At 42.8% G+C, this 14,264-nt stretch overlaps 1 protein-coding gene across 1 annotated transcript in view; it reads left to right on the top strand.

Moving 5' to 3' along the window:
• Positions 1 to 12,689, top strand: part of FBXL7 (F-box and leucine rich repeat protein 7) — a 173,585-nt gene extending 160,896 nt beyond the window's left edge. Inside the window, exons 3-4 of the mRNA XM_059489210.1 lie at positions 3,950 to 4,561; positions 9,176 to 12,689. Of these exons, the coding sequence (XP_059345193.1) occupies positions 3,950 to 4,561; positions 9,176 to 9,912 (1,349 nt within the window). The 3' untranslated portion in view covers positions 9,913 to 12,689. The remainder of the gene's footprint in view (positions 1 to 3,949; positions 4,562 to 9,175) is intronic.
• The last annotated feature ends 1,575 nt before the right edge of the window (positions 12,690 to 14,264 follow it).

Below are 14,264 nucleotides of genomic sequence, written 5' to 3'. Positions count from 1 at the left end.
TCCTTTGAAATAAACCAGATTCCTAGTGGAATAAGAAAACTCCCTCTAGTGCATTTTCTCCCTCTGTGTCAGCTTTTATGGTTCTGTTTCTGGAATGAATCTTTTGAGATTTCTTTAAAGATTGTTCAGAAATTTTGTCTTACATCAACAAAAAACTATCAGAGCTTGATCAAAGCTTTAATAAAAGGTATCTTGCACAGAAGATTGGAGGCAAAGGGGCAAGAGAGATTGTAGGAAAGGAAGTGCAAGGCTGCTTTCTAATTTGCTTTTACTTTCTAAGATCACCAAAATTAAAGTCGCATTTCAGGCTTGTAAACAATTGAGTTTACAAGAGTAATGCTTGTATAGGGCATGTGTGTGTATAAAGATGTGTATTGAGAACTTTATTCAGTAACTTCATTTCTACATGCAGGGTTGTGTTTAATAATGTTACATGGTCATTACTTTGCTCTTTCTCAGACTGCCCCAGCCTGTTGGCAAGCACTCAGTAAATGGTGAAGAACAAAATTCTAAGGAAACTCCTAGAGTTGAGATAGTGCTACAGGAAGCCCCTCCCAACAACATTAGAAAAGCCTGGAAAATGTACAGTAGACCAAGTGTTTTGCTGAAGTTTTAAATGCTAGCAAAAAGCTTTCCAAGTTTTTCCTGGCAGTAAGGCTCCTGGACTCACCTGCTATTTTTTTTTAAATTTCTGTTTCCCCTTAGGGGTGTACAGAGAACAGTAAGCAGGAATACCTCTGTGTGGAGTTCAGCTGAGCTACCAGCAAAATTCCTGTCTGAGAGCATACTGCATTATGGGCTCAGCAGAGCAGTAATGTGCTCACAACTCCCTTTTTTAAACACATTGACACCACTACGGACTTTTTCCATAATACTTTCTGATGGGGAGACAGGGTGCATGTGTACGTGTCTGTCTGTCCCTCTGTGCCCCGAGGATGGAGGGAGCAAGTTTTACATGATGTACCTTCAGGACTAAAGGGAAAGGAAATACAGGATGCACATCTGGAACTGCTATACTAATGAGAGAATTAAGAGAGCACAAAGCACGGAGCATACACATAAAACAGAAGGTCAGGCCTTTTTTAGCTGAAAGTCTAAGTTAAAAACCACATATTAGTAATTCATTACACACCCAGAATGTCTAAGTATTGATTATTCACAGTGCCCAGGAGTGATGAAGGAATGCCACTTCTGATCCAAAAGCAGAGGAGATTAGCCGTATTAGCTTGGAGCGTTGCTCACCAGGGGAAGGGGGGAGAATCGTGGACTATGAAAAGCTTTTTTAAGCTTAAGTAGGAATGGAAACTAATGAAGACTGCAGAACTAACGAAGACCCTACAGAAATTTTAAGGTGTTTTTAGTGATAACTGACTAAAAATGTACATTTTCCAAATATGCTGTGTCTTACAGAAGGCACTCATTCCCAGAGGACTAAAAATTGTTTAAAGCAGATGTAAATAATTGGAACTTTTTGCTTTTGATTTTAGTTCTGTTTTGTGGAATAGAAATAAGTGTTTCCTCTGTGGTTTTTTATTTATATAATTTTGTTTTCCTTTTTGTTCTGGTTTGTGTAAAACAAGTAACCAACAGTTAACCAAGGAAAAGGCCCAAAGCAAATGAAAAAGTAAAATGAGAGGAATTGACAATATCAAATACATGTAACAGTAGAAGATACATCCAGCACTTGGGAAAAAAAGTGTATTATTCTTTTATATTAGAAACATTCTTGTATTAAAATTTCAAAAAAGGAGCAAAAAGTAAAGGCTTTGCCACATATTCTGCACATGTTTAGCTTCAGGCACTGTCACTGGTTTTGGTGATAATGTGAGCGAGGTCAAACATATGGTAAGTCCTTGCAAAAATTAATCTCAGGGCCTGTTGCCTAAGAGGCCTGTGGAGTCAGTGCTTGTCTCCAGGAGCCTGGCTGCTGCTGGTTGGATTTTTCTCTCCAGCTGTAAATCTCATTTTTAAAATACCAGCATATACCAGATGCTTACCAAATAGCACTCTCCGATGCAATTATTTGCAAAAGCTGCCAGGGGGTATTAGGAGGTCTCAGAGGGAGCAGGGTGTCTGCAAAACCCACTCAGCATGAAGATACTGTTCTTGCTCATAATTACACAAATCCCTGTGTTAGGACCACATAGCCATAGCACAGACTCAGAAGCCTTGGGGAAAATGTTCTTTCCTTTCATTTGCTGAAACAGTGAATTTCTAAGTAAAACAAGAATGCATAAGAGGAGAAGGGAAGGAGCTGGGCAGTACAGGTTTTTCCTCCACAGTGTGAGAAGATGATTTTGATGTCTCTGCAACTCAATTAGGTGATCATGAGCAAGCCATTGGACTTTGTGTCTTGGATTCCTCAGCTAAGTATTTGTGCTTCTTTCCCTTGCAGACTCACTGTGGAAATACAGGCCTGTGGTTGCTGTTGCTGTAGAGAGATCAGAGGAGGCCTGTGCTGGGCTAAGTAAAAGCTTCATGGGGAAGTTTATGTGTAACAATCAAATTCACCAAAAATGTACTTAATTTAAAAACCCTGCCCAAATCCAGGTGTGGACATGTTTGTTGAATGCATTTCTGGCTGTATCTTGATTAGGCTTATCTGTGCTTTCACAGTCACACAGCTGCAGAGTCAGTGTTACTTAAGGGGCTGTCTTTGTACACTTTCCTGAAAGGCCTGAACATTGATGTGGAGATGTGGCAGGAGATGTGATGTGGAGAAAAGCTTGGTCCTCTAAAAACATTGTATGTCTGTGAAAATTCTGCTGGTCCCTAAATTGTGGTTACTGTATTCATTTCTGGGTGGTGCTTTCCTTTGGAAAAGTTTCTGTTGAGATCATACTGAGGTGGAGGGAGTGTGCTCAGCAGCAGTGTGCATCTCTCATACACTGCTTGTATTTGTGTAGCATACTGCTAAAATATCCTCAGAGTCTCTGAATGTATTGCCCATGGCATTTGCTTGACTATCAAAGTTATATCTTAGTTGTCTTCCAGTCTTTTACTTTGGTTGCTTGGAGAAACTGGGAGCAGGAGTGGAAATTACTTGTAGGCGATGTCAGCACACAGGAAAAACAGTTTAAATAACCTTCCAGCAAAAGTAACCTTTCTTAGTAGCAAAAAACCTCAAATTTTGTGCCTAATTTTGGCAACTAAAATGAACCAAAGAAGGTAAAGAAGTAGCAAATTGTTTTGGGGAGTTGACTGCTTCCAATGTGACAAATAGCCCTAGCAATAAGTGTGTAAATATTGTATAACAATTCTCCAGCAAGTTTCCAGGCATGCTGTTTCTTCATGAGTTACTTTTTTGGGCTTTTTTTTTTCTCCCAAAAAGTTTGCTTTAGTCCATTGGAAAGGAGTGTTTTCTGCGTGCACATGAAGAACTATGCTGGGTTATTGGGTGAACTGAGTTTCAGTTTGCATGACTGAATTAGAGAAATTAACTTTTCTGATGACACAATGAAAATAAGTGTATGGAGTTGAGCTTTTCCCATCTGCCCAGATCTGGTGAAAGAAGCAGTATTTGCCTTGTGAGCTCTTTTTTGGCCTCCTGCTGAATGGCTGAAGGAGCTTAGAGATGAGGGACCACAGCATTCTCTGCCCCTAAGAGTTCACAGCTGTGTCAAGTTATGGACAGTTATTTTCTGCCAAAAAAAAAAGCCTGTGACTCAAACATAATCATTCAATTCAGTGTTTAATTAAGAGTATAAAGAATAAAAATCCTTGGATTTTAAAAAATTCTTCCACTGCTGTCTCCTTTTCAGGACTCAGAACTGCATCATCTCCTTTGCTCACATGGCTTTTGAAATGTTTTCTCACTCTTACTGGTGAGCAGAAGTGACTGCTTAACCCCCAACAAACCCCAAAGTCCATTGTTCTCCATTAGCAACTAGGCTAGGAGGGTGCTGTGCTGTGCAGAGAGCTCATTGGAATTGTGTGTTTTATCTTCCAGATTCCGACCTGAGCATGCGAACGCTCAGCACACCCAGTCCAGCATTAATATTTCCACCGAATTCCCCTGGCTTCCAAAATGGCAGAGGTTCATCGACGTCCTCGTCCTCAGTCACTGGGGAAACCGTTGCCATGGTCCACTCGCCGCCTCCCACCCGTCTCACCCATCCTCTCATCCGGCTGGCATCCAAGCACCAGAAGGAGCAGGCCAACATAGACCGGCTGCCCGACCACGCCATGATCCAGATCTTCTCCTTCCTGCCCACCAACCAGCTGTGCCGCTGCGCCCGCGTGTGCCGCCGCTGGTACAACCTGGCCTGGGACCCGCGGCTCTGGAGGACAATTCGCCTCACCGGCGAGACAATCAACGTGGACAGGGCTCTCAAAGTGCTGACACGGAGGCTTTGTCAGGATACCCCCAACGTCTGTCTCATGTTGGAGACGGTAATTGTTAGTGGCTGCAGGCGGCTCACAGACAGAGGACTCTACACCATTGCCCAGTGCTGCCCTGAACTGCGGAGGCTGGAGGTGTCTGGCTGCTACAACATCTCCAATGAGGCAGTCTTCGATGTCGTGTCACTGTGCCCAAACCTGGAACACCTGGATGTGTCAGGTAACAGGGAATGTTCCAATACAGGTGCTTTTGATGTTTGTCGAACTCCATAACTGCACGCTTATCCTTTCTGTGCTGTCTTTCAAAGTAGGAATGCCTGTCTCCTAACAGAGCGCCTGTGAGACAGGCACCACTAAAATCTCAGTGCCCCTAATGCCAGCAACACCTCTGGAGTGGCCAGGCCTCTTCCAAAGGAAGTGAGCTAGCAGAGATGGCCTGTTCAAATGGCACAAGGAGTTCTTACAGATTTCCATGGGCACAAAGCACCCATAGAAGGGCCCACACTGCAGTCAGAGCTACGTCAATGTGGTGAAGCCTAGTCACTTCAGCAAAATTTGTTTTATCTTTTTCACACACATGTATATGTAGATTGTATATAGATAATGAATACATCTGTAATCTGGTAAGTGACTTGAGGAGGAGCTCAGAAAAAGTGCTAGGCTTTTTTTCTGGGTATTAATATCTGTTGTCATCCCTAGCTTCAAGGTCCTCTTGTTTCCATTGCTATTTTAACTAGACTTAGTCAGCTTGAGCTTTTTTCCTCTTTTCTTCCTTTTTTTTTTTTTTTTTTTTTGGTAAAGCTGCCCTTACAGATGTTTAGATCAGCAGAAATGTTTTAGACAATTTTCTTCAAGCCTGCTCTGGGGAAACAAGATGTTTTCTCCCAAGGTCAGCTGCACAGAATTTCTTCTCTGCAAATAGGTTGGCGCTTAATGGAAAGGATGCAGCCAAGCAGAGCACTGAAGTAAATTTGCTGCTCAACATTGTGATCTCATCTGTTATCAGTCTAATGCCATCATAAATCAGCCAAACCAGGTTTGCCATTGCAGAGGTACCAGTGGCAACAAGAAAGATGAAGACAGAGGATTAAATAAACAGGGGATAGAAAGTGATGCCATTGAGTCATTGGTACCAGATGCTTTTTCCAAGGCCGCCTATCTGGTATACACTGATTTGCATTCTTTCCTCTGCCTTTTTATATTTTTTTTAAGCTGATTTACCCAACTCTCACCCCATTCTTAGGATGGCAGAATGTCATGGAAGGCATCAAAACAAATATCAATAAATCAGAATTATGCCCTTTTTGTGATTGCTTTCTGAAACCACAAGGCAATAAGGAATCTATGGAACTCCACAGGTGTTTATTCACAGTGACCTTGTGTATGAATTACTTGTTGTTGGTACACACTGACATTAGTTCTGGATTGCTAATCACACATCCAGGCTGAAGCATCTCTAGTGCCAGGAAAAAAATGTATGTACCTGCGTGATTTAGACTTAGAGCTTTGGAACTCACAGCCTGAGTGTACCTCGGGGCTTGTAGGTGGTTGAAAATGCTTTTGGTCCACAGCTCTTATTTATGGATGTGCTATAGAACAAAGGTGACTTTTTCAAAGGCAGGGAAAAGAAAAAGATTATACCAGGCCTTGAAATAGGTTCTTTTGGGGTCTGTCTTCAGACCCCAACTGAAGACAGTGGCTTTCCCAACTGTCTTCCTCTCAGACCCAGAAGGCAGAGTCTGTCCCTAAGAGCTCATCAGTTTGGTATAAAGTGTGCAGGGGTCAAATAAAATTCCTTTCTCCCTTAAATTTTGTCTCATCAATGAGATAGGAAAGTAATTTTAATTTCTTTTTCTCCTAAGTTGTTCTTTCCATTTGGAGCATGTGAGGGAGAAATCCTACTTTTGAACATGCTCAGAAGTCAGGATGTTGGGGTTTGGATATGGCTTTTGCCTCATGTACCATGTGAATTGAGGATAATCAGTCTCCAAGCTCTTGTTTTGAGTCCACTTTTTTTCATTCTGATGTGGGTAATTTTGGAGGATGTTTGGGAAAGAGAATTCCATTTTCCTGTTCTTCTCTCTGTAGTTACTAGGACAAGGCTTGTGCCTACATGCTCAAGGAATTGTCAGGACTGAAGTGTTTCACTGGTTTGGTTCCATACTGAGCAAGAGGACGTTGGGGTGTGTGTTGGGGGGTGATGCTAGCTGCTAGTTAATTAAATCCCAGTTCACAGTTGTACATCTAGTTGAATCCTTTTTCCCTTTGGAGGGCTACTTGGCAGCAAAAACTTACCAAAATCTTTAATGTCAAAACCAGATGTTTGTATTAACTTTAGGGGCTTTCCACAATGTAAGTTCTGTCACTGTCAGCATCCGCCTTGTGGGCAGGTCTGATATATTGCTAGAAGTTGGTTGAGCTTGACTGCAAGTTATTATCTAACACTCTAGCCAATATGTTTTTCCTGTCTGTTTGGACGTTTCTCCACCCTTTTAGAAATCATACTTTATGGAAAATCATACTTTATGGAAAATCCTGTCACAAGAGCTTTATTTTTGCACTTGGTGTTATTTAGGACAGAAAAATTGTTGCAGACCCAGGAACCTGTCATTTTGCCTAAAAATCAGTCAGTTCTGTATCGGCATGGACTCATTTTTCTGGTGAAACTGTTTTGAATATCCTTCCCATGAAATGTTTTACACTGTAGCCAAAGTAACTAGACATGGCAGTGCTGAGCTTGACAAAACCGTGATCGCACAACTGGTGTATGCGACTCCAGCCCTGCTGAGAGACTTCTGACCCATTCACTTTCTAATTATGGTCATTAAACCTTCTTGGACTCTCAGCAGACAGAATGTTCTCCTTGGCCTCGTGGATGCATCATTCTCATTAAGCTGGATTTAAATTTGAATTCTGGTCAGAATATAAAATATCCAGACTGACTTCTTAATCCAGCAACCTCCTCAGCCAAATGCAACAGCAGCAGCTACATCAGGTGCAGCAGAGCTCTGCCTAGGTCCCAGCTTCTACTGTGAAACTCCTTTCATCCATTTTGTATCACCTACTTCAAAGAATATACTGGAGGTGAATTTTTTACACCATTAGTATTGTTCTGCTTCCCTTTAAAAAAATCCTTTGTGTTACTGAGTGTGTATATAGTACTTACCTGAAGGCAAAAGTATTTCCAGAGATTGCTCCAGAGCATAGACCGATCCAAAACAGTCTGAAGAGAAAATAGCATTCAGTTTTAAGATGTTTGTTGAACAGAGTGTTTTACTTCAAGGTCTTTCTTCTGCATGATCTGTGGGCAATTTGCCCGTTTAATTGTGTGAGGCCTAAGGTAAACTTTGCCTCTCTTCAAGTGAATTTGAAATCCAAATTAAAGATCCAGCATAAATTTAAATGATGAATGTATAAATCTAGTTGCAGGTGGCAAAGTGTTTCAAGTCCATATCCCACACTTCTTACAGCATTTGTGTGAGTCCACACTGCCATCTCAAGTGATATTTTTCCTTTTTGCTTTTAAGAACTGAAGCATATTCATACCTTCCACTAAGTCTCTGAATGACAACCCCTAATAGCAAGTGGTACAGCTTTGGGTCATGTAAGTTTTAGAGGCAGTCTCCCGACATCATCATGCTCTTTAATTCCACACTACAGTATTTTGCAGAGTTTCTGATACATGGAGCTCTAAGGTCATCGCTTTTTATGAGTCACTTCATACTGCTTGGCCAGTGTTCCAGCAATACAGAAAAGGTCTTTTTATTTCTACCTGGGGGAACTCTTTGAGCATAACCTGCAGAAAGTCTCTGAGTAGCCATTTATGGCTAAAACTGTTGGGCCTTAATCACTAATGGGTAGACTCTCATTTCTTGCAGCTGTTTCTAGCTATGCTAATGCAAAGTGCCCAGCTGAACTTGGCACAGTTTAAGAATTTCCCTGAGAAGCCTAAGACTGCCAGTTTGCACCGCAGCAGAAACCACACTTTCCAAAAAAAGCTTTCGCTCTCCACTATGCAATGAGTTGAGATTAAAAAGGGGGAAAGTCTGTGTGTATTTTTCCCTTTAATCTAGTTCTTTGTCTTTCCTTGCAAGGTCTGGTGTTTCTCCTCCAGTCTAGTTACCTCCATTCATGGCCAGACTTTCTCATTGGACACAATCCTTTTCTTTGTCTGTCCGTGTCCTCGCATGCCCTTATTAGTCTGTTGGCTTCCACCAGTTCTCTCCATTCTCCTTAGGTTATCCAAATCTCCACCCTTCTGCAAGCACACAGTTGGGCCACAGTTTGCATCCTTCCCGCATTGCAGGCTTGGGGCTGGATTCACATCTGTTCTCCAAATGCTTGGGGCAGGGGAGGAGGGGAAAGGGAGCGGGGTTGTGTTTTCCATAATGAGTTTGGATGGCGAAAGAGCCTCTGATGTTGGTTTGCAAATTCAGCCAGTCAGCAACGAGACTGATCGAAAAACTGCATTGGTTGTCACGTAGTATCCTTTTCTCTAGCTGTCACTGGGTTCATATTGCAGTAACAGATCATAGGCTGTCCCCAGATAGACCCAGGAGCACCATTTCACATGTGGGATATGGACAAAATCAGTCTATTGCTTTCCAGAGCTCCCAATCTCAAAGTAATTTCACTGTCTTCCGTGGAATTTATTGTTTCCTCTGGTGTGGGGACTCAGCCCAGCAAATCAGAGCAGTCAGTCAGGGTGATTCCACTCTTGCAACGTGAGGATACCTTCATCAAATCTAGCAAACCACTCCACACCCGCCTTTCTGGTCCTGCTGTGTGCTTTGTTTTTACTGCTTGCTTAAACTCGCTGTGTTTTTCCACCTAGGCTGCTCCAAAGTAACGTGCATCAGTCTGACCCGCGAGGCCTCCATCAAGCTGTCTCCCTTGCACGGGAAGCAAATCTCCATCCGCTACTTGGACATGACAGACTGCTTTGTCCTGGAGGACGAAGGACTGCACACCATTGCCGCCCACTGCACTCAGCTGACCCACCTGTACCTGCGCCGCTGCGTGCGCATCACCGACGAGGGCCTGCGCTACCTGATGATTTACTGCACATCCATCAAGGAACTGAGCGTGAGCGACTGCCGCTTCGTCAGCGACTTCGGCATGCGCGAGATCGCCAAGCTGGAGTCGCGCCTGCGCTACCTGAGCATCGCTCACTGCGGCCGCATCACGGACGTGGGCATCCGATACATCGCCAAGTACTGCAGCAAGCTGCGCTACCTCAACGCGCGGGGCTGCGAGGGCATCACGGACCACGGCGTGGAGTACCTCGCCAAAAATTGCACAAAACTCAAATCGCTAGACATCGGCAAGTGCCCTCTGGTCTCAGACACCGGCCTGGAGTTTCTAGCCCTCAACTGCTTCAACCTGAAGCGCCTGAGCCTGAAATCCTGCGAGAGCATCACCGGGCAGGGCCTGCAGATTGTAGCTGCCAACTGTTTTGACCTGCAGATGTTGAACGTGCAGGACTGCGAAGTCTCTGTGGATGCTCTGCGATTCGTTAAACGACATTGCAAGCGCTGTATTATAGAGCACACCAACCCCGCTTTCTTCTGAAGGGACACCCCACACCTGTCATTACAATGCAGTATTAAAAACACTGATGTATAATAACACATGCTCCCATCATCAGTAATGCTGTCTTTTCTGTCGCTCACGGGAGTCAGTTTTTTTCCTACCTTATGGGTGAGGGGTTTTCTAGAAGACTATTTTGTTTGCTTTTTACATGATCACTTTTTAAGGTGCCGTGGGCCTCTGTGGAGAGGCTGCCTTAATGCAAAAGCAGTGAGTGCTCAGCATCCCCGGTGGGCTGTCATTTCCATAAGAGCCATGACCTTGTCCCAGGCTACAGTAGCTGCCTCCAAAGGAAATAGCACATAATCTCTCCTTCGGACATGCTACTAAGCTGTGTCAAATACATCTGATTTCTAGCTGTGCTCATGAAGCTGACTATGCAATATTGTGTCTGTGTTCCACAACCTTTTTCCAATATGGCTGATAGTCATCCATTGTAATCCCTCAGGAAATACTGGGTAGTGTCCTTAAACATACTCATTTGAAGCAGAGTAAGACCTGCTGGCCATTGCTGAGCACTTCTGCGGAATGAATCTGGAGATTGTGCCCATGCATGGGTTCTCTTGGGAAGCCCACCTCCAGGTCACTTGTGTATCATCGCTACTTGCCTTCATTTCTAAATTTGTCCTCTCCAGCTTGTGTAGTACCATCCTCTGGTAGCAGATAGGGACTTCTGGCTCTGATAAGCAGTGATGTATTCACATGAGTGTAGGAGAACAATTGAGATATTGGTGGCCTGGCAAAAGGAAAAGCCAGCAAACCGGCCTGAGAAGCTGCTGTAATTCTGCAACAAGCTGAGATAGCACTGTAGGACTGCAGAGAGGCTCTGAGGCATTGAGGAGCAGATTGCATGGGCCAGTCCCAATTGCTGTGCTGCGTGGCTGTCACCAGGAAGTCTGGCTTTGTCCCTTTGCTGTACTTTTTCAGCAGTGTACCTTTGGCACCACCACTGGGTGTTCCCTGAGCAAACCAGGGACTTGCGTTTAGGTCAAGTTAGTATGTGCCTTAATACACTTGGAAACCTGAGCCTTTTCTGTGGCCTTCCAGTTCAAAGGATAGATGGCTGATCTCAAGACTTCAAAGATATTAGCCTGATGTTAGATAGCACCCCTGGGGACAGAGGGGCTTGAAGTGTTATTCACATTAGATTTAGATTCTTTGAGACTTTGGCTCTGTGTGTTCCCTTAGGCTGGAGAAACACCTGCGTTCAACAAAGAATTAAACAGCAGAGTTGCCCTGTGACGCTGGGAGCTCCTGGTACTCTCATGGTCACTCTTGCTCTTGCATGAGCAGGAGTGTTTTGGAAGTCCCCCATCTCATTAGCTCCTTCCCCAGAGCGTGTGGTTGATTCAGGGTTACTTTCTTCACAATTTTCTGGCAGCTGTTCCTCTGCATTTTCACATGTAATGCTCAGATCTGAAAGCCAGACACGTGAAGGGTGATGGTATTTTCAGGCAGGCCCGCCGTGCCTGACTGACAGGTGAATTCATATGTTCAGCTCAAACACTCTAAGTGTCTCATGAGAAGGGAAGCGCTGTGTCTGGTTTTCATAAGCAGTAGTTCCATCATCTCCAGACAACACTAATAAAATCAGTGCTATGAAGTGAAAATCAATATGCTCAAGAAAAACACATAACTGCTGAGGAAATAATTATAACAATGCTCTCTCAAATTTAAAAAAAAAAAAGGCAATGGTTTGGACATGTCCCTGGAGAGGGAACTTGTCCTACTGCTGCAAAAATTCCTGTAATTTATGTGTGTTCCTCCAATTTTGGATTTTTTAATATACAGGATGGCATCAGCTCTGATTAAAAATTAAGTTATACTAAGGCAAAGAGGGCCATGGAAAATGAATTTGTCATTGCTACTGTTACTGGTCAGTGACTAATATGAGGTGATCCCATCCCTTGGACAGTTAATTTCATTTTGGTTTTCCTTTCCATATTTCTAAAATAAGAGGTTCTTCTCCAGCAAGTAATACAGTATATTTTATCTGAGCCAGCTATACTCTCTGTTTATCCTTTATCTAAAAATGGCCTCAAGGAATTTAAATGTTGAGCCCTGAGGATGGTGGAATTTTGAGCCATTTGCACTCATGAAATATAAGGCCTCACTAGTAACATTTAATTGTTTATTAAAAAAAAAAAAAGCTACTTTTCTGGCTATGTTGAATTGAGTGAATAGTGCTACATGGTTTTTAAAGTTTCTAATGTTTAAATTTGGCCTGTACTGTACAAATCTCACTATAAAGCCTTAATTTGCTACCAAGAAATAAAGCAATATATTGGTAACTGATGAGCATGCAGCATCATTTGCACTAAATGATTAACTGCTGGTGGAAAGAAAAGATTAAATACTTTTAAAATTCAAAAAGTAGGTGAGTGATTGAGCATATCAACCCATCAGGTAGGTAAATGACTATTAAAAGAGGAAAAAAAATTATTACGGATTATGACCTCGTCTATCTCTGTCTTTAAAATTTGATTTTCCTCATGTGGTTCTTCTTGACCCTGAAACATAATCAGGAACTTGAAGTATAAGTAAAAGGAAAAAACAACAATATTAAAATTGTATAAAAATTTCAGAAGGGCCTCTGCATTGGTTTAAAGACGTGTTAACATATTTGATGAGAAAAGTAAGATGGAATGGCTGAAAGGGTAGAGCACTTACTGGAGCAGTGTTGCCTTTTGCATGCTGTAGAAACCCTTCTCTGGGGGGCACTGGTGGAAAGTTAATAAAGGTAATTTTTCTAAGCCAAATGTTTTTAAGTACGTAGTCTTACGTGATCTGAGTTGGTACTCTGAGACTGCTACTTATTTCAAGAAAATTTGAACTTATTGATGCAGCTTGCCTGATTTGACTTTTAACCTTTTTCCTGTGTCTACTTCCAAAATGACAGAACCAGAAAATACTGGAAAAAAACTGCACTGGAAAAAAACTGAAATAGTCCATGTGGAGCTGAGTTTGCTGGAAAAGTTGCAATGTGTGTCTGATGTGTCTTCTAGTTTAGGGTTAGCAAAGACTATAAATTTCCTGAGTGAAAACATAGGTGATGCTTGAACCATAAAATTCAGGCTCAGGCAGCGAGGCTTCTTCTGCTCTGCAACAGCATATGGTGATCTCATCAAAGAAAGGCAGCAATGAATCACATCCGTCAGGCTGGCATGTTGTTTATGTCTTTGGAATCATTTGTGTCCTCTGGAGAGGGGTCTCTTAGAAAAGGCACATCCAAACTACCATGCACTGTGATTATAGCCAAAACTCTGTGTCTAGGTATTCATCCTTCCCTTGGCTTTTGTAAAAAGTAGAACTGTATTTTTCATATTAGCAGCTTGAAACTGATGGGAAGTGCAACACTTGCCTCTTTGAGCTGTGCTCATCTGGCTTCCTGCAAAATGCAAAACAGCTTCTGTTGGATGTCTTGAACTCAGAGCCTTGGTCCAGACGGAAACCTTCAGTAGTGGTTTATGTGGTTTCTCAAAACTCCTGGACATTGAACTGAAAAATTAAAAAGCTAGTAAAATATCTAATTTTAGCACTAGGCTTGAAGCAAGTCCAAACTCTTATTAAAAAGAAACACAGTGATTATTTGGACTGCAGGCTGGCTGCCTCTCGGCTGCCAGTGTTAGTTTAGAGGGGAAAAGTTCTCTGGCAGAGTTGGTGCACGGCTCCTCTTCCCCCAGGGTTCCCCAGGAAAGTAACCTACCCTCAGTTTTTTGTAATTTTGTCAGTTTAGCTATTCATGCTGAAACTTCCCATGCTGGGCTTTGAAAATGTTAGTTGAAATGGTTCATCTGGTTCTGTAAATAAAGCTGGAGGAAATGTCATTTTGCTCATGTTAAACTCCAGGTGACCTTTCCTTTGAAAATGGTTCATTGCTCTTCATCTCCTCTAAGGCCTTCAGAGTGAAAGCGTGAGCCTTGCCAGGAGGTCAGCTTTGGGGAAAGGATGTGTCTTCCTGATCTCCCAGTAAGTTTCGCCTAAATTTAGCTGCATTACATGTCTTTGAACATCTCCAACTATGTAACCAGGGAGAAAAGGGACATGCTCAGATCTTTTGGAGCTTGTAGTCTGGCAAGGCCGAGATTTGGCAAAGCTAAGAGGCGTTTATCACTCTGGCAGTGTGAAGGAGGAAATGACCTGAATTATGTGGAAGCTGCCTGGAAAGTCAGGACAGGGTTGAAAGATGGGGTTTTGAGAGCTGGGACAAGAAGAATGAAGTAGATTTCCTGGGCAAGGGGGACTGGGACTGAGATGATAAGAGATTGAATGATTTTCAGCAAAGAAAGTGGGACTGAGGTTAAGAGAGGTGGGTTTGACTGGTTGAGCAGGGA

This window comes from Ammospiza nelsoni, chromosome 1 (genome assembly GCF_027579445.1).
Source record: "Ammospiza nelsoni isolate bAmmNel1 chromosome 1, bAmmNel1.pri, whole genome shotgun sequence".
Lineage (NCBI taxonomy): Eukaryota > Metazoa > Chordata > Aves > Passeriformes > Passerellidae > Ammospiza > Ammospiza nelsoni.
This window is presented reverse-complemented; position numbering and strand designations above follow the sequence as displayed.